Source organism: Diplotaxodon limnothrissa, linkage group LG3 (assembly GCF_057381915.1).
Source record: "Diplotaxodon limnothrissa isolate DT_005_m linkage group LG3, D_limnothrissa_male_GT1.1, whole genome shotgun sequence".
NCBI lineage: Eukaryota > Metazoa > Chordata > Actinopteri > Cichliformes > Cichlidae > Diplotaxodon > Diplotaxodon limnothrissa.
Window position 1 is genome coordinate 32,388,062 of NC_140598.1, and position 27,040 is coordinate 32,415,101.

The 27,040-nt window shown below is 39.6% G+C and overlaps 1 protein-coding gene across 5 annotated transcripts in view; it reads right to left on the bottom strand.

The window, feature by feature from the left end:
- Positions 1–2,398: 2,398 nt before the first annotated feature.
- The window catches only part of LOC146635421 (protein NLRC3-like), a 31,657-nt gene continuing 7,015 nt past the window's right edge, over positions 2,399–27,040 (bottom strand). The window contains exons 2-15 of one of the 5 annotated variants that reach the window (XM_085350543.1): positions 22,068–22,205; positions 21,885–21,983; positions 21,675–21,782; positions 21,420–21,542; positions 17,115–17,193; positions 16,746–16,965; positions 14,846–16,613; positions 13,943–14,116; positions 12,527–12,700; positions 11,631–11,804; positions 10,945–11,118; positions 10,264–10,437; positions 3,094–3,140; positions 2,399–2,919 (exon numbers count right to left, since the gene is read on the bottom strand). In XM_085350543.1, the coding sequence (XP_085206669.1) occupies positions 2,399–2,919; positions 3,094–3,140; positions 10,264–10,437; positions 10,945–11,118; positions 11,631–11,804; positions 12,527–12,700; positions 13,943–14,116; positions 14,846–16,613; positions 16,746–16,965; positions 17,115–17,193; positions 21,420–21,542; positions 21,675–21,782; positions 21,885–21,983; positions 22,068–22,156 (3,924 nt within the window). In that variant the 5' untranslated portion in view covers positions 22,157–22,205. Of the gene's footprint in view, positions 2,920–3,093; positions 3,141–10,263; positions 10,438–10,944; positions 11,119–11,630; positions 11,805–12,526; positions 12,701–13,942; positions 14,117–14,845; positions 16,629–16,723; positions 16,966–17,114; positions 17,194–21,419; positions 21,543–21,674; positions 21,783–21,884; positions 21,984–22,067; positions 22,206–27,040 lie in introns of those variants that run through there. The other 4 variants (XM_085350544.1, XM_085350545.1, XM_085350547.1 and 1 more) reach the window with 4 other exon arrangements.

The following is a 27,040-nucleotide window of genomic DNA, read 5'->3' on the forward strand; positions in this document are numbered from 1 at the left end:
GTACAACATAACAGTCTGTGCAGAGACACACACTGAACTTACCTTTCATATAGTAAACGTAGTCAATGAAACACAACTACTTTAGTAATTTCTTGTGTGAGTCTAAAGTGAATCTAGTATTTTAAAGTACACTTACTGTATTTGTTGTTGAAGACTTTTTCAGCTTCTTCTCAAGGACATCAGCTGGTTGTTTGGCAGCAGAGGCAGTTAAGAAGCTTCCTAAAAAACACTGAACAGTGAGTTAACTGTGGCATATGACAAATTCAGCTTTATATGTGTAAATGTGTATGTGTCAATCTTTAAAATGCTGAACTGTTGAATCCAAAACATCAGTGGCTCCTTGCTGCTCACTTCATGCACTTCCTTCTTTGTGACAGTCGAATGACATCACAGCTGTTTCCACCCCCAGTGTCTCAGGACTGGACACCTTTAAACATGTAGAGGATCAAACAGCCATCCATAAATGCTAAACATACATGATATGTATGTTTAGCTCAACAACAATATAACAATAAAAATATACAACAATATAATTGTATGTACAAGTACTTAAAGTTGGCTACAATAGAATTATGGAAAAGTTAGATATTTACATGAAACCAAAAATAAGTATTCTTTAAGTACATTTCAGTCATGTGTAAATAGTTTTAAGTACAGTGTCAGTAATATTTAGTGGAAAAACAATATTTCTCCATCTTATATAGTAAGTCAACTGTACTGAATGGGGCACAGATGCAGAGTGCTCTACATTACTTTTGTAGTGATTTATAATTAAGTATAATTGATTTATAATGAAAGGATGTAAAAGTTGTTTTCCAGCCTTTGATTTAAGAACGTTATAGCTTCTCTTTACTGTGACTGTGTGCAGCATGTGCTCTTTTCCTTTTTTGATGTTTATTGCAGCTGGTCATGCTTTAAATATCGTAATGTGTGAGCCATAAGAAATCAGTCAACTGCTGTGTAATCCAGATGAACAGCTGAAGCAAGAACAGTCTAGATATTATGCTGTGTTTGATCTCAATCATTTAGTTGCGTCAAATGAAATCAGCAGTATCATGTAATGCATATTTTTATGTATACAGTGGTCCCTTGCTATAACGTGCTTCACCTTTCGCGGTCTCGTCATTTCACAGATTTCTTTTAGTGCAATTTTGCATGTTTTTTTTTTCAGTCAGTTCTTTTGGAAGAATACATCGCTCATTATACTAATATAATACACATACATATATACATGTATAATACATACTAATGATGAAGGAACTGAGCTCACACTCCAATTTTTATTCAGTGAACTACTACTCAATTTATTTTGGGCCTCAGAAATGCTCACTCTGCTTGCATATCACTTATTGTCAGCAATAGAGCTCATTCTGCTTTGTGTATTTAGTATTTAGTATTTATTTATTTATTGTCATTGTCAAGAACAATGTGGAATGTGGAAATAAACACAGAAAAAATAGACATCACTTCCTCTTTGTTTTTGATGCAGCGTTTTATCAAATTAGAGTTGCATGAAAAACAATGAAACAGCTTCTAAAAGTTTGAGATCAAAGCAAATCTCTGTCACCAAATTCCAGCAGAATCTTCACCAGGACCCTTTGTGATAGTTTTCATGTTTCATATAAACTAAAGTGATACACAACATATGCAGTGCTATACACACATATTTTCATGTTTCTAAGAGTTTGATAACCAAGCTGTTACCAACATGCTCTTGTTCAACATGGGAAAAACACAAGACTAGTTTCAAATGAGGATTTGCTGTTTATTAGATAAACCACATGCATTATGATACCTCAATACAATTATATTCTGGTTAGAAGTGCATTCAAAACTATTGAGTCAATATTTTCAGCTTATATGGCGGAAATCTTTTCAAATCATGAGCTTCCAACAATGAGTGAAACAGTAAGATCTTGTGGAGAGTTTGGGAAAATCCCATTAAGAAAGAGAAATCAAACATTTGGATTCATTTTAATGAGCTCAGACTTGTTGAAAATGCAGAGGAGCTCATAATAATAATACATTTTATTTATTTAAAAGCATCTTTCAAAACACCCAAGGACACTGTACAGCAAATAAAAACAGGCATAAAAAACATGAAACGAAATACCTTAAAAGCTGGTTGTGAGCTGAGCTTCAGAGAAACACAACATACTGATATTCACTGTGAAGCTTTGAGTGGAAAAATACAGACATGTGTATCCTGGAATAATGGGAGCTTCCATCTTTAAAGGACTGAAGAGGAAGAAGTTTACAAGGAATCATTTAGAACAGTTTCAAACATCAACTGATTGAATCCAAGAATTTGAAAACATGTTTCTGAGTGAAAGAAACAGACATGTACAGACTGTTCAACGGTCAGAGTGTTTCTCTAACAGGAGGACACTCTTTACACTCAGCACAGAGTGACTGAGGAACCAGACCAGACCCAAAACCCAGCATAAAGAGTTTCAGTGAATGTGGTGTTGAAGGTGTGGAGGTGGATCAGAGTGTCAGAGGAGACTTTATAGAAGGACAGAGTGCCAGCAGGGCAATCCACATACACTGCTACTCTGTTAGAGACAGAGGAGGAGATGGATATTTCTCTTTTATTGTGCTTGACATGACGAGGACCATCACCAGAGCAGTACAGACTCCACGACTGATCATTCCATCCAAACCAACAGTCTTTGCCCTCTCCTTTCCTTCTGATTCTTCTGTAACTCACTGATATGTAAATGTATCCTCTCCACTCAACCTCCCAGTACCAGCGACCAGACAGACCATTTCTACACAGCAGCTGAGGATAAACATCAAATCTGTCTGGATGATCAGGATATGACTGAACTTCCTTCACATGTGTCACCTTCTTGTTGTTGTCAGACAGCTGGAGGTTTGTGTGTACTGTGTTTGTGTCGATTGTGAGTTGACAGGAATCTGATGGAGAGAACAAACACAATCCAACAGCAGTTATTGATCCATCACCTGTTCATTGATTAACACTTTGATGATGACTCCTGACTTTAGAGATGTGAATGAGTGATGTGACAGATTGAAGATGGTTGAGTGTGTGCTGCTTTGTTTTCATTAATCACATTAAAAAACACTTACACTTCCTCAGACCTGGTCTCAACCATCGGACTCCAGCAGGCTCCACCCTGAAAGGAGGAGGGGGGTCAGACCAGCACAGTCTCTTTCACATGGACATTACATGGCTCTCATACACATACTGTTAGACACTAATAAAGGAACAGTCCAACATTTTCACAAATACACTTCAATCCATTTGTGAATCAAACTGCTGATGATTTGGACTGATCCTGGATCCGTCAGTACACCACTGTATTGAATGAAATATGACGGATTCAAACTGTTACCATAATTATATTTATATTCCTCTTCTGTTTAGCTGGAAATGACACCTCCCTGCTAGGGCTGGGTAATATGGCCTAAAATCCATATGAGACAAAACAGACGAGCCCCCAAATCATGTTATTACCCGGCTCGGAATGACCGCAACAAGAGTGGGGTGTCCCGCGACTTCCCTTGCCCAAACAGACACAGCCACAGCATTGGGCTTTTAACAATAATTTATTTACGGCAATGGCACTCAGTACAACGATAGTGGGAGTGTATGATTTCAGCTAAGGCCAACACAACAAACAAAACCCAACCTAGAATTTGGTTCCCCTTTGACTTCTTCAAGAAAAGAAACAAAAGAAATGAAACAGTCTGACCTCCCTGGTCTAACAACACAGGAGAAAACAAAGCTTTCCAAAATAATTGGCAGCTCACCCCTACTTGCTCTGCACTTCACACACATGCCCGAATTTAACTAAGTAGCTATAGCTGCGGCTGCTCCATCTGGATCTAAGGCTGTGTCCCAATTCAGGGTCTGCACGCTTGAAGTACGCGCACTAGGCGTACTACGTACGGTGCGCACTATAAGTACGAGAAGTGCGGAAGTGAGAGTCTTGTGAAATGGGACGGTATACGCTTCATCGCGCTGTTCAGGTTGCCTAGCAACCATGATACTAACCGCGAGACACGTTACATACAGCATTGTTTGACAGAAATGAAGGAGAAAAATGTTTTGTTGGTCATTCATTTTCGTCATGACATCACTTTGATTAGTTGAGTATCTGAGGCTGAGACCAGAGGACTGTAAAACATGATTGTTGGGCTTCATTTCTGTACTGAACAGTCATTTAGGATTAGTTAGTAAATAACAATTAGTTAATGTTGTTCATGAGACTAAAGTCAACTCACTGTGGTAATGTAAATATAATATGGCCAATATTATAGTATTGTCAGATTATTATATTATAATATACAGTGGGGCAAAAAAGTATTTAGTCAGCCACCGATTGTGCAAGTTCCCCCACCTAAAATGATGACAGAGGTCAGTAATTTGCACCAGAGGTACACTTCAACTGTGAGAGACAGAATGTGAAAAAAAATCCATGAATTCACATGGTAGGATTTGTAAAGAATTTATTCGTAAATTAGGGTGGGAAATAAGTATTTGGTCACCTCAAACAAGGAAAATCTCTGGCTCTCACAGACCTGTAACGTCTTCTGTAAGAAGCTTTTCTGTCCCCCACTCGTTACCTGTATGAATGGCACCTGTTTGAACTCATCATCTGTATAAAAGACACCTGTCCACAGCCTCAAACAGTCAGACTCCAAACTCCGCCATGGCCAAGACCAAAGAGCTTTCGAAGGACACCAGGAAAAGTATTGTAGACCTGCACCAGACTGGGAAGAGTGAATCTACAATAGGCAAGCAGCTTGGTGTGAAAAAATCAACTGTGGGAGCAATCATCAGAAAATGGAAGACATACAAGACCACTGATAATCTCCCTCGATCTGGGGCTCCACGCAAGATCTCATCCCGTGGGGTCAAAATGATCATGAGAACGGTGAGCAAAGATCCCAGAACCACACGGGGGGACCTGGTGAATGACCTGCAGAGAGCTGGGACCAAAGTAACAAAGTTCACCATCAGTAACACACTACAACGGCAGGGAATCAAATCCCGCAGTGCCAGACGTGTTCCGCTGCTGAAGCCAGTGCATGTCCAGGCCCGTCTGAAGTTTGCCAGAGAGCACATGGATGATACAGCAGAGGATTGGGAGAATGTCATGTGGTCAGATGAAACCAAAGTAGAACTTTTTGGTATAAACTCAACTCGTCGTGTTTGGAGGAAGAAGAATACTGAGTTGCATCCCAAGAACACCATACCTACTGTGAAGCATGGGGGTGTAAACATCATGCTATGGGGCTGTTTTTCTGCCAAGGGGACAGGATGACTGATCCGTGTTAAGGACAGAATGAATGGGGCCATGCATCGTGAGATTTTGAGCCAAAACCTCCTTCCATCAGTGAGAACTTTGAAGATGAAACGAGGCTGGGTCTTCCAACATGACAATGATCCAAAACACACCGCCCGGGCAACAAAGGAGTGGCTCCGTAAGAAGCATTTGAAAGTCCTGGAGTGGCCTAGCCAGTCTCCAGACCTCAACCCCATAGAAAATCTGTGGCGGGAGTTGAAAGCCCGTGTTGCTCGGCGACAGCCCCAAAACATCACTGCTCTCGAGAAGATCTGCATGGAGGAATGGGCCAAAATACCAGCTACTGTGTGTGCAAACCTGGTAAAGACCTATAGTAAACGTTTGACCTCTGTTATTCCCAACAAAGGTTATGTTACAAAGTATTGAGTTGTATTTTTGTTATTGACCAAATACTTATTTTCCACCCTAATTTACGAATAAATTCTTTACAAATCCTACCATGTGGATTCATGGATTTCTTTTTCACATTCTGTCTCTCACAGTTGAAGTGTACCTCTGGTGCAAATTACTGACCTTTGTCATCATTTTAGGTGGGGGAACTTGCACAATCGGTGGCTGACTAAATACTTTTTTGCCCCACTGTATGTATGTGTATATACATATATATATATATATATATATATATATATATATATATATATATATATATATATATGTATATGTATATATATATATATATATATATATATATATATATATATATATATATATATATATATACATATAATCACTGACTTTCAGCTTGTTGTGTTTGTGGAAATATGATTGACTTTAATTATTAAACATTCGCACATAAATAAGTGACGTCATATTCAGTACTTTTGACAGTTCACTCTTCGGCCGCTCCATCTTATTAGGGAAATTCCATATACATAAATGTAAATTTCAAAACTCAACCCCATCATTTAATTTGTTTTTGATTGAAATTGAATATTACTTAAACTCTCTTAACTCATTCACTGCCAGCCATTGGCAGTGAATGAGTTAAACCCATTGACTCATTCACTGCAATTGACGGCTATAGACGTCAATGGCAGTGAATGAGTTAAATTAACTTCCAATAAAAAATGGTCTGTCATTGATTGAAATTCATTCAGAAATGTTCAAGGAATGAGCTGTCACAACTTTCAAGTACAAAGTTGTTATGAAGTCTGTCACATTCCCCCCCCTTTTTTTTTCTTTTTTCTTTTTTATCCTTTATTTATTTATCCTTCTTATTTCATTGTACTGTATATTGTTACTCTTATTTGCCTTGTATGTCTACTCTACAAATTGAACTGGAATGACTGACTGTTCGCTTTATAATTTCAATAAAGTTTTGAAAGAAAAAAAAAACAACCTCTTCGGCCGCTCCCTTCTGCCGTATTTTGCGGCAAAATTATCCACACCCACCGCCGCGCTATGAATTGTGGGATATATGGGACCACGAATATATGGGACCACGAAGCGTGCACCGGACCACGCTTGATATTTGGGGAAATCGACGGCGCATTTGGAGTATGCATTTGAAGTACACTTTGAATTGGGACAGCCGTCGTCGCATGGCGGTGACGTAACCGCACTTAAAATGCGTACTTCAAGCGTGTAGACCCTGAATTGGGACACAGCGTAAGACAAGTGCACGGGAAGATTTCCACACCCCACACACCGCGGCTCTTCCGTCCTCCTTTTATAGATTAAGTCCACAGGGGGAGCCAGTTAGTTCAGGCTGTTCCTTCCGTCCACCAATCACAGCCGAGCCCCTGCACAGGTGAACTGGCATACACACATTCAGAAAAAAAACAAAAAAACCAACACAGACACATAACACAGATCATAACCCACTTGTGTTTCTTTTGCGGATGCAAAACTCCAATCAGCGAGGCTTGCTTCCCTCCTTTTACAAGACTTCAACTTACAAATTAGCCATAAAAAGGGCCTCGATAATGTCATTGCCGATGCCCTATCCAGAGCAGTGTAACCGGACAGGAATTAAACAAACAAGGAATTGTTTAATTCTTATGGTGGGGGCGTGTTACGTGCGTGTGTTGTTTGTTTGTTTCTGAACGTGTGCGGTGTGAGGTGTGTGGCTGATGGATGAATGTTTTGGGATTAATCTAGCTGATGATTTTTCTTTTGTTGCAAAGTTGAACCTGTCAATTAGGTTTGGTATGATTTACCCTCCGGAGATGAGGAGCATGTGTCATGACTTAACTAGGCCTTTTTATTTCTTATTTTGTTACTTAAACAGTGTCCTGCAAGTTTTGTTTGATAATCTCTGTCGTTTGAGCAGATCTGCACGATTAGAAAGGTAAGCACTATACAATATGTTGTCGGGAAATGGTTGCAATTGAGCTTTTCCATATTGAAATGGGTTCTGGAGAAAGCCACTTATTTGGGACACAATCAGAAAGCGACTCCCGGTCTTAAAGAATTCACCGTGGTAATCTGATCTAAATTCTTTTTCTTTTTGAATTTTCGTCATATTGCTGACAGTGAGAAACTCAATGCAACGACAGTTTTCACTATGAGCCATGAATAATTCATAAAAAGGGGACCTGACTGGACTGATAGGAGTTAACTGACTTGACTGACTTGACACCAACATGTAAGATTGCATATGCCTCCACCCAGAAATGACAAAGGGGTGGATGGAGGTATCTATGTGTGTTTCTCTGTTTTTACAGGAGCAGAAAGATGACAGCAACATCCTAGGTTGCATGAGCTTTGGGCCATGCCGACTTAACCTCTTAACAGCCACTTTCTGTGTCTGTGAATTTATTATGTGTTATTCATGACCTTGTATTGCTCACAATGCAGAGGTCACTGTGAGAAAGTGTGCATACACCTGCGGTGCGCTTACATTTACTTTTCAATTCAATTTCAATTAAATTCAATTTTATTTACATAGCGCCAAATCACAGCAACAGTTGCCTCGAGGCGCTTTATATTGTACAGTAGATCGTACAATAATAGATACAGAGAAAAACCCAACAGTCATATGACCCCCTATGAGCAAGCACTTTGGCGACAGTGGGAAGGAAAAACTCCCTTTTAACAGGAAGAAGCCTCCGGCCGAACCAGGCTCAGGGAGGGGCGGCCATCTGCTGCGACAGGTTGGGGTGAGAGAAGAAAAACAGGAATAACACCATATAAGACACATGTTGAGCTAAAAATGTTAGAGCTCTTGCAACTGGCGTTTGAGCTGTGCAGGGGTCTCTCTCTTCCGGAAGATGATTGAATAAAAAGAAACATAAATCTTTTAACACACTATGAGTCGGTTTTCTCTGTTCTATCACGGGGACAAAAGAATCGGGGTTAATACTAGCCATGCCATGCAGCATTCCACAGGCAGCAACATCGTAAGAGAACTGTTGCTAATATGGGATGTCTTGATAAAACGAGCAGATATTTGAAGTTTACACAGCTACATTCTCACCTGAAAATATCTTAAAAGTTTATTTTGTGACCTAGAAACACTAATAAAAGCAATATATAAAACGAAGAGGTGGCCGCCATTGTTTGACTCGTGTGCTATGAATTGTGGGATATGGAGTTTTCCACCAAGCATACACCCTTGCGGTTACAGTAACTATTCAATGGTTCGCGCAACCTTAAAAATTCCAATGGTTCCTGAAAGCAGCGACGATGATATTTTCGTCATTACGGTAATCCAAATAAGGGTAGACAGGCCGTACCACTCCCAGCATACCACTAGAGAGCGCCAACACACCACAAATGAAGTGGGCAAAAACTTTCCCATTCATTTCAATGGGCAAAAACCTGTATTAAAATATTAATATTTAAAAAAATAGAAAGTAATAAACACCAAAAGTCATAGCGCACCATTCTTGATCCAGCCGCACAAAATGATATAACATATTTGAAGCTTGTCTCAAAACTGCGGGGTGAGTTATGCCACAAAATTTCAGGCAGAAACTGTGGAATAAGAATAATATATCTGAGGAATAGCAATAAGTGTGCCTCTTGGCATAGGCACACTTAATAAATGCATTTCTTTTTTTTTCTTTTCTTTTCTTCCTCTGAAAAAATAAAATAAATTAATTAATAAATAAATGCATTTCTACAGTGCTGCTTGAGTTTATATCAGTCATGGTCGGACGGTCCTTCCCGGGCGACCTGCCTGTGTGTGTGTTTCTCTCTCTCTCCTCCTCCCCGCCCTTGTTGTCTCCACGCAGCGGCTGACACACCTGCACCTAATTTGCCACCCAGCTGTCACTAATCATCCTTCGTCGTGGGCTGAGGCACTGTGTGTCCAGACGGCAGTCGACGCTGGATTGTACTTGAAGCTCGGTAGTTAAAAGTGTTTGTTACTTGCAACTTAGCTTTAGCCGGCTAGCCTTCTCACCTGTTGTTGTCGCTCGTTTATAGAAGGAAGAGACATGGAGCAGGAGGTTGGAGAGGAGGAACCCACGGAATTAAGCTCTCGGAGGAGAACACACACTTGGATAATCACTTTGGAAATTCACCTGCGCACCACTGGGAGTTTGGAGAGGATCACTGTTGGATTTTGCACTTCGCTTTGTGTTTTGAGACTGTTTTTGGGCACTGTAAATAAACGCACTGTTTGCTTCGCATCCAGAGCTCTGCGACTGAGTCCGTATTTTCCCATTACCTGTGACAATATCTATAGAAAACATCTCCCTGTAGTTGTCATCTTCTTCCACAGCTCTAATTTAGAAATGAGGATTTTTTTCTTTTATGTCAAAATTAGGCTTAAAGTTTCTACTGGTTTTAATTTAGGATAAATATGTCAATGGCATCCCAATACACAGATTCATCTAATCTGTTCTTTTGCATATGCTGAGATGTCTACCAATTTTTATTGATCAGTTTATTTCATATCTGCATGAAAAAAAAGGAAGTGACTGATGGACACGGGAAGTTTTTCCAGCTCTTCCTCCTCTATCGGACATTCTCTCCATACCTGAGAGTGTCCAGTCTCCAGCATGGATCCTTCACTCCAGCCAACAGCAGCTTTCTTCCTGAGTCTCCTGGATGATTGTAGCTCAGGTCGAGCTCTCTCAGGTGAGAGGGGTTTGAGCTCAGATCTAAGGCCAGAGAACGACAGCCGTCTTCTGTGATCAGACAGCCTGATAGACTGCAGACACACAAAACAACAATCCATCAGGGAACAATAATTTTCTATTTACCACAAACAATAACATTTATTCATTCCCATTCATTTTATTCTGCCTATCAAATTACAGGTTCAGCATCAGTCACCGTGGTGATCTAGCCAGGTAAAAAGAGCACCACTATAATGACACTGAAAATGCCGACTTCAAGCTCAGTATACCTTACTCGCCCATGAGACTAGGCTTCCAAGGCTCTCATGCAATGATTTTCATTAATACCCAATAGACACATTTTATTGTCAAACATCTCATATCGATGTAAAATATCACAAATTACTTAATTAAACAGTGTATGAAGCGATTTTCTTAGAACATTTGAATTAAAAAAATACTATGAAAAATCTTTAGACTGCAATTCAATTTTTAATAATTCTCCCAAAGGTAAATAAAACTCAGTATAAAGTTTGATTTTTTTGCACAGTTATATGAATCAGATTTTAAGTCATCAGAGGAAAAGTCTGAATCCTTACCAGAGAACTTCCAGTTTGCAGTGTGGACTCTTCATTCCAAGAGACAGAAGCTTCACTCCTGAATCCAACAGGTCATTGTTACTCAGGTCCAGCCCTCTCAGACTAGATGGCATGGAGCTGATAACTGAGGACAGAGCTTCACAGCTTATCTCTGAGAGGCTACAGAGGCTTAGACTTAAAGTTAAAACAAGAACAAGAGAAGGACACTGTTTTAAAAATGTAATCATTGTGTAGTTTGGAGCTACTACATTTAGCAATAGCTTATTACATTTATGATTAGAAAATTCACAATTTAAATTATAAAAAAGAAAGAAAGAAAAAAAATTCAACAACAATGAAATAACAAATAAAGAAATACAGTTAACTTTTTTTAAAGCTAAAATTGTTAATTAAATAATTAATCCGTGGATCTATTTCTACTCCATATCCGGGTGTTACACCAAGCAATTAGAAAGGTAAACTGACCAGTAAATCAGCTTTTAGTGCTAAGCCTCACTTTTAAGCTCATCTCAAAGGCACAAAGGAAAACCCTAAATTGACCATATATAGTATATAAAACCCCATTCAGTATTGTTCATGCCGACCTTCCAGTAGAACAGGCTGTGTACTGCTCTGCTAAAGTTTCTGACAACTTTTAGCCCAGCTGTCCAAAGCAGGGAAAAAAAGAGTAGGAAAAAAAATCTCACTTCAGAGTTTCCAGTGTACAATGTGGAGTTTTCAGTTCTTCCGACAAAAGCTTAACTCCTCTATCCTTCAGGTCATTGTTACTCAAGTCCAGATCTCTCAGATGAGAGGACTGGTAGCTGAGAACTGAGGACAGAGTTTCACAACTTCTTTCTGAGAGTTTGCAGCAATTCAGTCTGAAAAACAATCAAATGAAATCAAATGCTATGCTCAACCAAGACAACAAAAAATATGTTGGTGTGCAATATTATTCAATTACAATAAATAATGAAATAAATCATAATTAATGTATTTTATAAAAAAAAAAGAATTCAAACATGGAATGTGTATGTGTGTGTATGTGAATGTAAAAATAATATTTGTGTGTGAGGGTAAACAGGTGAGGAGCTGGAGTCAGTGGTAATACCTCTGCACGGGCATAAAATACTGCTGATCCTTTTCCTAATTCTAGTGTCAGTGTTTTCATAAATTTCAAATTTATACTTATTTATGACATGTTGGACCTTGCTTGTAGTCCCTTTATTCTTCAACTGAAATAAGTCATTTTACCTCCTTTCACTTTCAGTTTATCCTTCCTTGGAAAGATTGCTTTATTTTGATTGGCCAGTTTGTGAGGTAGAGGTTGTGAAAATTAACTTTAAAGCTACTATAAACACAATTTCTTGCTGATCACTTTAAACATAATCTAAAAAGACATGACAGCAGGACATCACTGTGTGGTAAATATTACACTCAAAATCTAGTTTTGAATAGTCTATCAAACAGTGGCCATATAAAACAGAGTGGCTATTAAAAGGTGTTGTTTATGGCAACGTCCCAGTAAAATATTCTTTCTTACTACTCTGCTGCAGTTTCAAACAACTTTTGGCCCAGCTGTCTCAACGGGGAAATAAATTACCTCAGAGTTTCCAGTGTACAATGTGGATTTGTCAGACCTGAGAACAGAAGCTTTACTCCTTGATCTTTCAGGTCATTGTTCTTCAAGTCCAGCTCTCTCAGACTAGAGGACTGGGAGCTGAGAACTGAAGACAGAGCCTCACAGCTTCTCTTTGAGAGGTTACAGCCACTCAGTCTAAAAAACAATTTGTACTCTCATGAAAACACTTTGCATGTTGAACATATAATATAATATAATATAATATATAAATATATTAAATACAATATAATGCAAATTTTTTTTAAAAATAACAACAACAGAATGTGCATCAAAATAAACTATTTCCAACAGTGCAATATGCGTTCTAAGCATCCCAGAATTTATACAGAAAGGCACGAGCTCAAACATCAATTTTAAAAACACCAGCATATCTTTGTAAATGCCCTATAGGAAAAAAAACAAAAATTTTCTGTGAAAACTATGTCACCTCCAGTTTCGGGCAGGTAATGGCAGACATCAGATAGATCATGCTGATGTTTATTTCAACACAGGAGTGCTATAAACAGCTGATCAGATTGGCAAAGCATGTTTCTGGAATATTATGTTTTTGTTTCTGCAAATGCTTTTTATGCAATATTTGTAAAGCCATATGCAGAAAGAAACTGTGACCTAGGAGAAGCTGAATGTGAGTTGTACTCAGTCACTCATTCATATGAAAAAAAAATTGCACTAGCTTGGATGTAATTCTACCAGGCTTTAAAAATAGTTACCTGAAAGGTAGCGTGCCCGCTCCGACGGACCACAAAGGGTTAAAATAGAATTAATATGTGGAATTTGCATAGTAAAAACAATTGTACATTTATGTAATTAGAAGCCTATGAGAAGCTGTTAGTGGTTATACCTCCATACCTGTTGGCAGAGGCATAAAGTACTATGGGTCACTTTCCTAATTTTAATGGCTTCGATTAAATACATTTCAAATTAATCCCTATTTTTTACATTCTGAACCCTGTATGTAGTCCCCCAATTCTGCATCTGAAATAAATCTTCTTACTTCCTTTCGCTTTCAGTTTATCTTTCCTCAGAAAGACTACTTTATTTTTCATTGGCCAGTTTCAGGAACCATGCTGCTCCACCTCCTCTGTCTTCTGATGTAAAGGTTATGAAAACAAACTATGTTACTATAAACATAATTTCTGCCTTATGACTTGGAACATAATCTCAACAAAGATTAAAGCAGGACATCACTATCTGTTGAATATTACACTCATAATCTGCTTGATTTGAAACAGTCTTTCAAACAGTGACCATATGAAACAGAGTAGCTATAAAAAGGTGTTGTTTATGGTAACTACCCAGTAAAACATTCTTTGTACTCTTCTGATGCGTTTTGTAAAGACCTTTAGCACAGCTGTCCAATGGGGATGGGGGGATTACCTCAGAGTTTCCAGTGTACAGTGTGTAGTATTCAGTCCTGAAGATAGGTGATTAACTCCTGGACCCTCCAGGTCATTGTTACTCAGGTCCAGCTCTCTGAGACTAGAATAATTGGAGCTGAAAACTGAGGACAGAGATTCAAAGCTTCTCTTTGAGAGGTTACAGTCACTCAGTCTGAAAAAATAATTTACACTCACATGAAATCACTTTCTGTGTTGAAGGAAGACAGGCAAAAGAAAAATGTTGGTTTACAATAGTATTCATTTAAAATAAACAAATTACAATTAAATTCATTATAAACAGAATTTAAATGTGGAATTTGCTTTGGAAAAATAATTATACCTCTTAATGTAAATGGAAAACTGTGAAGAAGAAAATTAGTTGTACTACCTCTGTACCTGCTGACACAGGCGTAAAGTACTGTTGGTCACTTTCCATATTCTAATGTCTGTGATTACGTACAGTTCAAATAATCCCTTTCTGGACCTTGTTTGTAGGCCCTTCATTCTACATCAGAAATAAGTAATTTCACCTCTTTTCCCCTTATCCTTTCCCAGAAAGATAACTTTTTTTTTTGAAGCATTAAAGCTTCACTGCGTCATCTCCTCTGGCTTCTAATGTAGAACTTGTGAAAAAAAAAACTGTAAACCTGCTATAAACTATAAATTGCTAATTTCTCAGATTACTTTTTTGTGTGTTTCTTAAATATTTTTTTAGCTAAGGATACTGAATTCAGATTTCCTGCTACACAGTTTGTTTGTTTTTTTCATTCCTGCTTTTTTGTTAAGTATAATCAACATTTTAACCCTGGAGAACCAATGGGGTCAGAGCTGACCCCATTGGTTTTCTGACCCCATGGGTTCTCCAGGGTTAAGCATGACGATATCACCACAATTTACTTACAGAGCTTTGCTGGAGGCTTTGACCACTGGCAGCAGCCTCAGAAGAGCCTCCTCTGAAGCAGAGTATTTCTTCAGGTCAAACACAGCCAGATCTTTTTCTGATGACAGTAAGATGAAGACCAGAGCTGACCACTGAGCAGGAGACAGCTTATCTGTGGAGAGCCTTCCTGATCTCAGGGACAGGTGGATCTCCTCCACTAGAGAACGATCATTCAGTTCATTTAGACAGTGGAGTAGATTGATGCTTTTCTCTGCAGAAAGATTCTCATTGAGCTTCTTCTGGATGTACTGGACTGTTTCCTGATTGGTCTGAGAACTTTTTCCTGTCTGTATCAGCAGGCCTCGAAGGAGAGTCTGATTGGTCTGCAGTGAAAGACCCAGGAGAAAGCGGAGGAACAAGTCTAAGTGTCCATTTGGACTCTCTAAGGCCTTGTCCACAGCGCTCTGGTGGAGAGATGGTTTAAACCACCAGGACATTGCTTCTTGTTCTTGCAGCAGATTGAGTCCAGAGTTGATGAAGGTCAGATGGACATGAAGAGCAGCCAGAAACTCCTGAACACTCAGATGGATGAAGCAGAACACCTTGTCCTGGTACAGTCCTCTCTCCTCTTTAAAGATCTGTGTGAACACTCCTGAGTACACTGAGGCGGCTTTGATATCGATGCCACACTCTGTCAGCTCTGATTCATAGAAGATCAGGTTTCCTTTCTGCAGCTGATCAAAAGCCAGTTTTCCCAGAGACTCAATCATCCTCCTGCTCTCTGGACTCCAGTGTGGATCTGTCTTAGCTCCTCCATCATACTTGACCTTCTTCACTTCACTGGCCTGAACAACTAGGAACTGGATGTACATGTCAGTCAGGGTCTTGGGGAGCTCTCCTCCGTCTCTGGTTTTCAACACATCCTCCAGAACTGTTGCAGTGATCCAGCAGAAGACTGGGATGTGGCACATGATGTGGAAGCTTCGTGATGTCTTGATGTGGGAGATGATCTTGCTGGCCTGCTCCTCATCTCTGAATCTCTTCCTGAAATACTCCTCCTTCTGTGGGTCAGTGAACCCTCTGATCTCTGTCTCAATATCAACACACCAAGGAGGAATTTGATTGGCTGCTGCAGGTCGTGTTGTTATCCAGACGTGAGCAGAGGGAAGCAGGTACCCCCTGATGAGGTTTATCACCAGGACATACACTGAGGTGGACTTTCTAGGGTCAGTGAGGATTGTAGTTTTGTGGAAATCCAGAGGAAGTCGACACTCATCCAGACCATCAAAGATGAGCACAACCTGGAAGTCTTCAAAGCTGCAGATTCCTGCTTCTCTGGTTCCAGTAAAGAAGTGATGAACAAGTTCCACCAAGCTGAACTTTTCCTCTTTCAGTACATTCAGTTCTCTGAAAGTGAATGGAAATATGAACTGGATGTCCTGGTTGGCTTTGTCTTCAGCCCAGTCCAGGGTGTATTTCTGTGTTAAGACTGTTTTCCCAATCCCAGCCACTCCCTTTGTCAGCACTGTTCTGATTGGTTTATCTCTTCCAGGTAAAGGTTTAAAGATGTCTTCTTGTCTGATAATTTTTTCTGGTCTGTGTGGTTTCCTGGATGATGCTTCAATCTGCCTGACCTCATGTTCATCATTGACCTCTGCAGTCCCTCCCTCTGTGATGTAGAGCTCTGTGTAGATCTGATTCAGAAGGGTTGGGTTTCCTGCTTTAGCAATTCCCTCAAACACACACTGGAACTTCTTCTTCAGTGCAGATTTAAGCTTGCGTTGACAAACTACATGAAATTTTTATGCAAAAAAGAATGCAGAACATTATGTTTTGCAAACATCTCCCCAAAATATGGATATTTGGCTACATGTTGGTCCATCTCTTAAGACAATAGGATTTTTTATAGACATCCTCTTACTGTAATACAGACGGTCAGCCAGCTCCTCCTGCTTCATTCTCCTCAGGAAGTACACTGTGATCTTTACAAATGCCTCTCTGCTGCTCCTCTGCTCTTCATCTTCACTCTCCAATAGCTCCCCAACCTCTCTCTGACTGTCTTCTGGGTAATTTGAACTCATAAACTTTTGGATCTTCTTCAGCTCATTCTTCACAAAAGTGATGATGTTATCCTCCAGGAGCTGGAACAGAATACTTTAAGAATGACCCAATCAGAGCCAAACATCAGATCCATGTTGGACACACTGACAATCCACTGGTCTACAATGAGCAGCATGGAGATGACTGTGAACAGAATAGATGTAAAAGTAGTTGTTGTACATGTACAGACCATAAATATGGAGTCCAGTTGCGTTTGATGCTGCTGGACAGACTGACCACTGGGAACCTCTGAGCTCTCCTGGTCCACTCTGTGGAGGAACAATGAAGAATTAGTTCAAGCACAGAATTAAAGATCCAAAATTATTAAAAGATGGGTTATATTGAGTTAGTTGTGACACTGGCACAGAGGAGAGAGACACCCAGTTGTTGGGGCCGCAAAGATGACAGGAAATTATTTTCCAGGTGACACACTTTAACTCCATGGCAGACTGGCAAGACTCTGGAGCAAATAATTGGCCCGATTTTATTGGTCTGCCATCTACGCTGATAAGTGTGCCCTTGGAGTGCATCCTGTCTGGAATCTGTCTGGCCAACTTGTTAACTTTGGGATGCCATGTTAAGATGCCAATGCCCGGATCACCCAGTGGTATCTGGCTTTATAGTAGTTTAAAGTCAAGGTGGTCCATAGGCCAGGGGGACAGATGGCTGTGCCTGATTTCCTCTCCAGCTCAGGGGAGTGTTTAGATTATATTAGATTAAACTTTATTAATCTCTCAGGTGGGTTCCTCCGGGGAATTCAGTTTCCACACAGCATGGACAGAAGTTGCATGTTACAGAGTTGGAATACCAAAAAAAGGGGAATAAGAGTAAGGCTATGAGCATAAATATACCATATATACACATATACACATATATAAATACAGAATATATAATAGAGATAAATAGGAATACCAGTGGATTGCACATTTGAGTGAGTCTATTGCACAGTCAAATATAAAAAAAAATTGCAAATATTGCACAGTTAAAGAAAGCACTACTGTTCAGTTGTTCCCGCCCTCCTTTGTCCCCCTGTTTCGTCTCCCTCTCCCCTCCAACGAGGAGTTAACGTTTTAAGACCTACCATAGAACCAAATCTGCCAAAGCTTATCTTTATTTTTTTACATGCTGTAGTGCCATTTTTGGGAGCATTTCAAGTTCGGCCAGGTAATGGCGGACATGCGATTGTTCACGCTGATGTCTATTCCAACCTAGGAAATGTTGCGAACAGCTGATCGGATCGGCAAAGCGTATTTCTGGAATATTATATTTTTGTTGCTGCAAGTGCTTTTTATGCAATTTTTGCAAAGCTATATCTGGAAGGACACTGTGACCTAGGACAAGCTAATGGCATAAGATGTAAGTACAACTCCTTTGGTTTCAGATGCAAAAAAAGTTATTGCTCTAGCTTATGTGGTTCCGGTTCTACAGAGATTTAAAAATAGTTACGCAACGCAGAGCATGCCCACTCCGACCGGTTTTAAAGGGTCAAACAGTTTGCTGGCGTGTGGGACAAAAGAATTTTTAAGTCTGTTGGTTCTTGACTTTGGGAAAAGCAACCTGTCACTGAACAGACTCCTCAGGTTGTTTATGACCTTGTGCAGAGGATGCCCAGCATTGTCCATAATGTCCAGTAGTTTCTTTAATGTCCTCTTCTCTGCCACTGTCACCATCTGGTAAAAAAGGATCTCCTTTCTTATAGAGAAGCCAGAAACCGGAGTGAGACCTGTGTGCGCTGAGCCCAGTTGCGAACTGAGAGTCACCGTCTGTGAAAAACTCCAATAAAAGCTCATAAACTGTTACAGCTGTGACGGCAGACGTGTGGGGTTATGAGTAAGGACCCAAGATACAGGCACTGTTGATGACCAGGGCAGGCACAGAACAGAAATCTAACAAATGGCAAATCTTAAAAGAAGAAATAACCAGAACAAACACGAACATAAAATATTATAAAGAAATACAAAACACTGACTCGTCAGACTCAGGACCAGGACATAAACACGAACACTATAACAGTGTGTGGTGTCCGTCTTTACAGACACTATCTTTATTTTTTTTAGACTGCGATCAGCTAGCTCTGAGTTCCCCTCTGACCTTATCAGAGGTCAGGGGGTAACTTGGAGCATAACCACCATGAAAAACCAGTCTGCAGACACCGAGGAGGGAGCCTTTCTAATTGGTAGTCATAACTATATTTATATGTTCTGAAAGGAAGTCATGAGATAGACTTGTTGCATACCTTCTTGGGATAACCTAATGAATTAAAAAACAATTAGAATTAGAAAATCAAATAATAATAGTAATCAAGAAATTATTAAAGCAATTAGTAAGTAGTAATAACTAATTAGTAATACATCTTAAATGGTAAATGGTAAATGGCCTGTATTTATATAGCGCTTTACTAGTCCCTAAGGACCCCAAAGCGCTTTACATATCCAGTCATCCACCCATTCACACACACATTCACACACTGGTGATGGCAAGCTACATTGTAGCCACAGCCACCCTGGGGCGCACTGACAGAGGTGAGGCTGCCGGACACTGGCGCCACCGGGCCCTCTGACCACCACCAGTAGGCAACGGGTGAAGTGTCTTACATCTTAACACAATTGATTCATATACCCATGGACATGCACAAACAACCACATATATGGACATACATATTGATTGAAAAATGGGAAGTAGGTGCAAACATAAATGGAAATACATGACTAATGTCTTCTGCTGCACACTTTTTCTGTCCAGGCATGTCTAGGTATGTTTGGAATCATTGAAAAAGAAAGCTGTTGTCAGTCAGATGCTTTTCCTTGTGCTATTGCATTGTGGATCAAACTCTGTGTCCATAATTCATCATATTTGACAAGATCTCCGACACCACTGGCTGAAATGCAGCCCCAAACCAGAACACCTCAGCCATTTTTGACAGATAGGTGGACTGTTGTACCTCCCCTGGACCTCCTCCATACACACTATTTATTTTTACCTGAGCCTTTTTATGGTGTAATGATTCATAGCATAGTGTAATGCAGCTTAACAAATAAACTAGCTGAAAATTTTCTCAGAAAGTGTCCAGCAACAACTGGACTGAAATTTAAAATTATTGACTAATTAATGATTAACTAAATTACCTTGCCAGAACCAATGCAAACACTAGATGAACATGCAAACTCCACACAGAAAGGCCAGATGGTGAACTTTAGCACAGAACAGTGCTAACCGCTATGCAACAATGCTGCCTCTTGAGTATTTATTTTCTTAAGTTATTCATCTTTATTTATTTATATTTATTTGATTAGACTGAAATCAATAAAGGGATGATTGGTGGGAATAGTTTGATTTACATTACATTTTACAGAGCTAAAATGTCTGAATGGTTAAACTGACCATAAAGTTTGATTAATATCTGTGATGAATAGAATTTTTTTTTCTGAACTCTTTTTTACTTTCTGTGTTTAGTTTTTGGCCAGATGGAATGAAACGCATTGGCGATTTCAGTGTGTGTGCATGAGAGCTGTATTTGTGTTTCAGTTGAATCGCTTGTCATTTCTTGGCCCCTATTCATTAATTATCCTATAGTTTGTGTTGTATTTTTAGGTAATTCAATAAGTTAGTCATGTTTCTTTGCTTTGCAGGCAAATAATTCATGTCACATTTGATTTCTTTATGGTTAACACCACTTATCCTAAATCCAAAGTACTTCCAAGAACAGATAATGATCCAGCTCAAGGGACAATCTCTTCACCTTCTGCCTTTCTGTTGTCTGTGTGTGTTTAATGTAGTTTTACTTTAAAAGACTAAGCCAGGGAATTTCAAGCTGTATGGTGCAGCTGTAATAGGTACATGCAAACTCATGGTCAGGTGTTGATTTAGAAAATATTTGAATTCCTTTTGCTTTACATTTTAAATTTCTTGGCACACATTTGCATGGGGAAGCTTTGTTTCTTTTCTGTCAACAGTTCAATGAGCAGAAGATGAAGTGATTTCCAAAAGGCACAAAGTTAGAGAGTAAACTTTCTTTTCTACATTTTAGCAGAATAGAGTTAGATTTTTATTTGATGGATTTTCATAAAAGTGACTTTTGTTTTTAGAAGTTAAAAATAATAATCAGTGTTGAAGTCTCTTGATGCAAACAGTACATTTGCACAATTTCTGCAAATGTACTGTTTATAAGATTGAGGAAACCTGCAGTCAGCTGAGACTGAAGAAGTTAATTGGATGAGCGACGAAATGTTTCTCCCACTGAAAACGCCACGTCCAGACAGATAGAATCAAACTTTGGGGACAGTATTTGAGTCATTTTTGATGCTCTGAGTTTTATGAGTAAAAGTGAAATCTGTGCAGCAAAGTTAGTGTTACCTCCTCTAACTTCCTCCAACATACAGCACAACGTGACTGATGGAAGAAAACATGAGCACAAGCATCACTTCCTGTTTGCTGAAGTGGATTTCTAACAACATCAAGCAGTTAAATCAAAGAGTTCATGTTACTAACAGCTCACCTCTCTGCAGCAGACAGAGACTGGGTTTTAAAATTAATGAGGTCAGCTTTAGACCAGTCACTCTTTAAGGACACACAGCTGGGTTCAGGTTCATGTTTAGTTCCTTGTTTTTTCCTGTATGTCCTTTGAGCCATTTGTCTCCTATGGGGATACATATTAGAAACCATGAAACATAAAAACAATTAATGAAGCATCACCATCATTTAAGTCAGACCCCAAACTGACATCAAAGAGTTCATTTTGCTAACAGCTCACCTCTCTGCAGGAGACAGAGACTGGATTGTAAAATTAATGGGGTCAGCTTTAGACCAGTCACTCTTTAATGACAAACAGCTGGGTTCAGGTTTGAGTCTCTGGGGGATCCTAAAAATAAGTGAACATTAAACATGTATAATATACAATGTGCCTCACTGTATATAAAAAGCAGATATAATTTTAGACATTCTAATATTGACAAGAACCTACCTTCTCTCAGATGTCCTTGCCCCCCCTGAATTATGAAAGAAATCCTTCACCCGGTTGCTCTTTACGGATACAGAGCTGGGTGGAGGGCCAGGTTGGTTCCTGTGAACAATGATGTAGCAGTGATGTGAGTGCTGAGCTGTGACATGGAGAAGAGTCAGGGAGAGTTAGGGATGGTAATCTCACCTCTGAGCTTTGGCCTGGCTCTCATGTTCCCCACACAGAGTGGTTTTAGAGGGAGGGACTCCCTCCTCTCCGTCCTCACACTGATCCATGCCGCTGAATTCACATCCACATGAGCTCACACACACTTTCTAACTTCACCTGCGGAGGAAACACAAAGCATTCATGTCCAAATCAACTGAGAGCTGCAGAGGTTATGTCTGATGTGTTGGACTAACATCAATCTGAGACACAGCTTTCATCAGTTTACTACAAAAAGTGTCACAGAGCCCAGTTCAGCCTCCAAATCCCTCCATTACTGTAGTCCTACAAAGCAGCAGGTCAGTCATGGCTGTAGAAATGCCAGAAAGCAACACTGCCCAGTGTCCCAGGTTAACTGGTTTTAATGTAAACTTGCTAGATCCTTTAATGTGTTCCAGATGTTGCATCTACAGATTTCTTGGTTTCTCCGAGTAGATTATGGTCAGTGTTGGGGAGTAACGGAATATATTTACCGGTGCTATGTATTTAAAATACAAAATATGAACTGTATTCTGTTACAGTTAACATTTTAAAAGGTGGTGTTCAGAATACAGTTACTTTGTTGAAATAAATGGATTACACAGTGGTCTTTTCCTGTTTTATGTGCTAGGCTATTCCCTCTCTATTTTTGGTAATTTCATGCCGGTGGAAACCCAAACAAAACACGCATTAAGAGGCTCTAATGCCTGTATGTCTTTATCTTTGTGGCCCATGTCACCTCTACTTGCATAATACATTATGACCTGAAGACATATTTTGAAAAATTATTTAATATGAAGGTAATAGGCAGAGTGTTACAGGCATCGCCCTAAAGAATGTAGCCTCATGGGCAGTGTAGTCCATGCTGCAGGGAGAATGGATGCATATACCCGTTATGTGTCTGTGAGCGCCAGGGAGGGAAAAAAGGGAAAACTACAAGTTGTCACCGACCAGAAACGGGAGCTGGAAGCATGTAAATATAATAATAACCACTGCAGTCAAAAAGAGTACCTGATAAGCCCAGTTGTAAATAAGCTATTAAAACTTGACTGTACACTTTGTTTGTGTTTTCCTCGACTACGAGCCCGACACGGAACCCAACATATTAGTCAGAGGTCCCTTTACTACGGTTCGGAGCCGCGAACCTGTTTTATATGCGTGCAGGATAGTTTTCTACACGAGATCGCTGCAAAAAGTGCAGCCTTACCTAATGTTCACCCTACTGTTAGTCATTAAGATTTAAAAATATAGTTGGTATTGGTATGGCAGGTGACCTTCAGTAATAGTAATAAATCACACAGCAATAGTACATTCACGTAGTTGTAAAAAGCATGATAATATATTAAGTAATCCAAAGTATTCAGAATATGTTACTCTCATTGAGTAACGGAATACGTTACAAAATACATTTTGGAGCATGTATTCTGTAATCTGTAGTGGAATACATTTTAAAAGTAACCTTCCCGAAACTGATTATGTTACATGATTTAACCAGATTAAAGACCTCACAGAAAAAAAGCTCTCTCAGGTTAACATGTATATGTGCATAAATGTCAGTATTATCCTTCAATACCAAATTTTTTTTGATTAAAATTATTTTTACATTAGTTAAAATAGTAAAGCAGCCCTCTGGCTGGACTCAAACCTTTGAGTCTCTGTGACATAAATTTACAAGTTGGGTTTTTCCGTCTGACACCATCGAGCAGATCACCTGAGCTTTGAGTATACTGGCAAACATGGTGTTAACTCTGTCCGCTGTTTAACACCTACTGCAGATTCAGAACACATGCCCATGATTCCCGGTAATGGTGTGAGACTGAGGACAATTACATTATTGAATAAGGTGTTATGGGGCAGCATGGTGGCACGGTGGTTAGCACTGTTGCCGCACAGCAAGAAGGTCCTGAGTTCAATTCCATCATCAGGCCGGGGTCTTTCTCTGTGGCGTTTGCATGTGTTTCCATGTTTGCCAGGGTTCTCCCTGGGTACTCAGGATTCCTCCCACAGTCCAAAGACATGTAGTAGTGGGGATAGGTTAATTGGTTAATCTAAATTGCCCATAGGTGTGAATATGTGAGTGTGAATGGTTGTCTGTGTGTTGGCCCTGCGACGGACTGGCGACCTGTTCATCACAGTTGTCACTATACCCTGCCGCTCGCCCTATGACAGCTGGGATAGGCTCGTGTGCCCCCCGCGACCCTGGAAATGATAAGCGGAAGTGAATGGATGGATGGATGAATAAGGTGTTATGAAGAACACACACACAGTCTGTCAGTGTTGTGTGGGTTTATCTCTTTAACTCAATAAATGAGCTGACCGAGAATAAAAGTCAGTGATTCAGAAATAAACTGGTGACTCCACGACAGCAATCTCACAAATAAACATGTTCTTTGTTTCTCTGTTTGAGACCATGTTACTGAGCAGGCAGGTGTTAAACAGGTGAACAGGTTAACACCATATAGGCAGGTAAACTCAAACATCCATTTAGCTGCTCGGTGCTTTCAGAAGGAAGATGTCAGCTTGTGATTTAAATCGCAGCAAACACACATGTTCAAGTCAAGCTAGACGGCAGCTGTTGTTGTTTATCTGTAAAGTCTTTCATCTGATCAAATTATGTCAGAGTCTCACATAAATTAATGAATCCGCAACATCTGGAACTCAGAGACTGGGATATGTAAACAAATCTAGACCAATTAACATAAAATCCAGTTAACTACTAGGACCAAGCTGACTGCTTATAGAGTTCAACTTTAACTGCTAGCTGCTCTGCTAGCTAAGCTAACTAGTGTTAAATTTCAAAGTAAAGAAATGATGTGATGCTGCTTGGAGGTACGTCACAGATTAGCAGCATTTAGTTATTCAGCATTATATTCAATCCTTATTATCTGCTACTCTCACCTGACAACTGTTTATGTTGTTTTTCTATTTATGTTTATCTGTACGGCTAATATGTTATTCACTAAGTGGGCCCACATCGTCATCTTAGCATTGAAGGAGTTTTAGTAGCTAATGGTGAGTGCTTGGACATGAACTGAGCTGTGGTTTGGGGAAGGCCCTTCACAGCAATGTGGCCTCATTCATACTATGCACTATACCCCCTTTTTAACTAGGGCTGGGTATCGTCACTGATTTCTAGAATCGATTCGATGCCGATTCACAAGGTCCCGAATCGATTCAATCCACGATTCGATTAAATTCGATTCGATTTAAATCTGGGAAATTTTGCCTCAGACAGTCAGAAATATTATAATTCAGATCAGTACATTTACATATTTTTGTATCTATAAAAAGGAAGCTGACACTTTCCAGACTTTATCAAAGGTGTGAGCATCACAGCAGATGCCTTTGTGTCAAAGTAGCTGAAGATAAAGTGATAAAGTGAAAAAAACATGAAGGTGGTTTTCCTGGCCTGGGATTTTATAAAAATATTCTGCAGTACATCAAAAACTAAAGAAAACCATTAATCAACATATGAACATTACCTCTGACGTTACAACGGTTTTATTAGAGACACAGCTAAGCGTTTTGCATTTTGCACAATTTTAAAAAGTTAAAATTTGTTCAGAAGCCTATTGAACAGCAGAAATTAGGTTTTCTTTTCGGAAGTAAGTAAAAGGGAAAAAAACAGTGGCCGACAGAGCTGTAAACAACGGTAGAAGCGAATAATGCAGAAAATGGTTGTCATGGTAATGGGAGCATTGCCAGCAGAAGGATCATCTCCAAATAGGAGAAGCCCAGAAAGTTACAGAATAAACATGAGCCACCCTAAACTGTTTTGACTAATCACCTAAGTGTCTGGTTTATCCCACATAACAAGATTTTATTGTTTGGGTGTGGGGCTCTTTGTTTGTTGGTGACTCCTGAGCGAGCAGAGAGACATGGCAGCTGTTTTTTAAAAATTTTTTAACTTTTTTAACACCGTTTAGCGCCGTCACCTATACCGTGCTGGAGCAGCAGGAACACCTGTCATGGTACTGGGTCTGCGACCCAGTGTTGTGTGCATTTTAGTTTTATTTCACTGATTGTTGTACTTTTTCTCCATGTTTCCTGTTTTATTTTGAAGGAGTCTTTTGTTCTCTGTCTTTGTAATTAGTTTCACTTCCCCTGTCCTGTCATTGGTTTCATGTGTGTCAGCTGTTTCCCCTTTTGTTTCCACTTCACCTGATTACCTCTGGTGTATTTAAGACCTCTGTTTTCTGTATGTCATTGTCAGGTCTTCTGTTGTTTCCACCGTAGTCTTAGTCAAAGTCATAGTCCTTGTCATAGTTTCACAGTGTTTCTTAGTTTGCTTAGTGTTTTATGTTTAACTCCTGAAATCATGCAAATAAAGGATCGCTTTTTGTTCAAACTGCACTCCTGTGTCAGCATCTGCATCTGGGTCCTGAAATAATTGCACACTGGTGAACCCCGGTGAACGACTTGACACAAAATGGACCCAGCAGATGCTGCTCAGCACTAGAAATGGTTTCTGTTCAACCTTTCCAGTTTGAACAAGAACAATCCGGGAGAGAGAATGAAAACAGTCAACCAGTACTTAGTTTAGATGAAGATGAAAACAATCCGTCACACCAGGATGCGAGAGTGAGGGAAAACTACTGGTGTCTATGTGGCTACTGCTTGCCAATGGCAGCGGCGACTGAGAGTGTTTGTTGTAAAGAACTCAGTTTTATGGCAGTAGCTATCCATGGTATTACATAACCGCAAGATAAAAACATTAATAGAATTCAAATTTTTATTATACAGTGAAATTATGATATCGTTATTTTTACAGATTCTCCATGCAACACCAGTGCACCAAAACTTTGAAGCCGTCGTGCCAAACTAGGTATCCCCGACAGAATTTGTTTCCCCTGCGTCGGGTGCAAACACTGGCCTTTCGAAATCATGGACTAACAGTATCCCACGTTCGTGATTTGTAGTTCATAAACACTTCTTACTAACTACTTCAGAAATTTTGGAGATGTTAGCTCTTTATA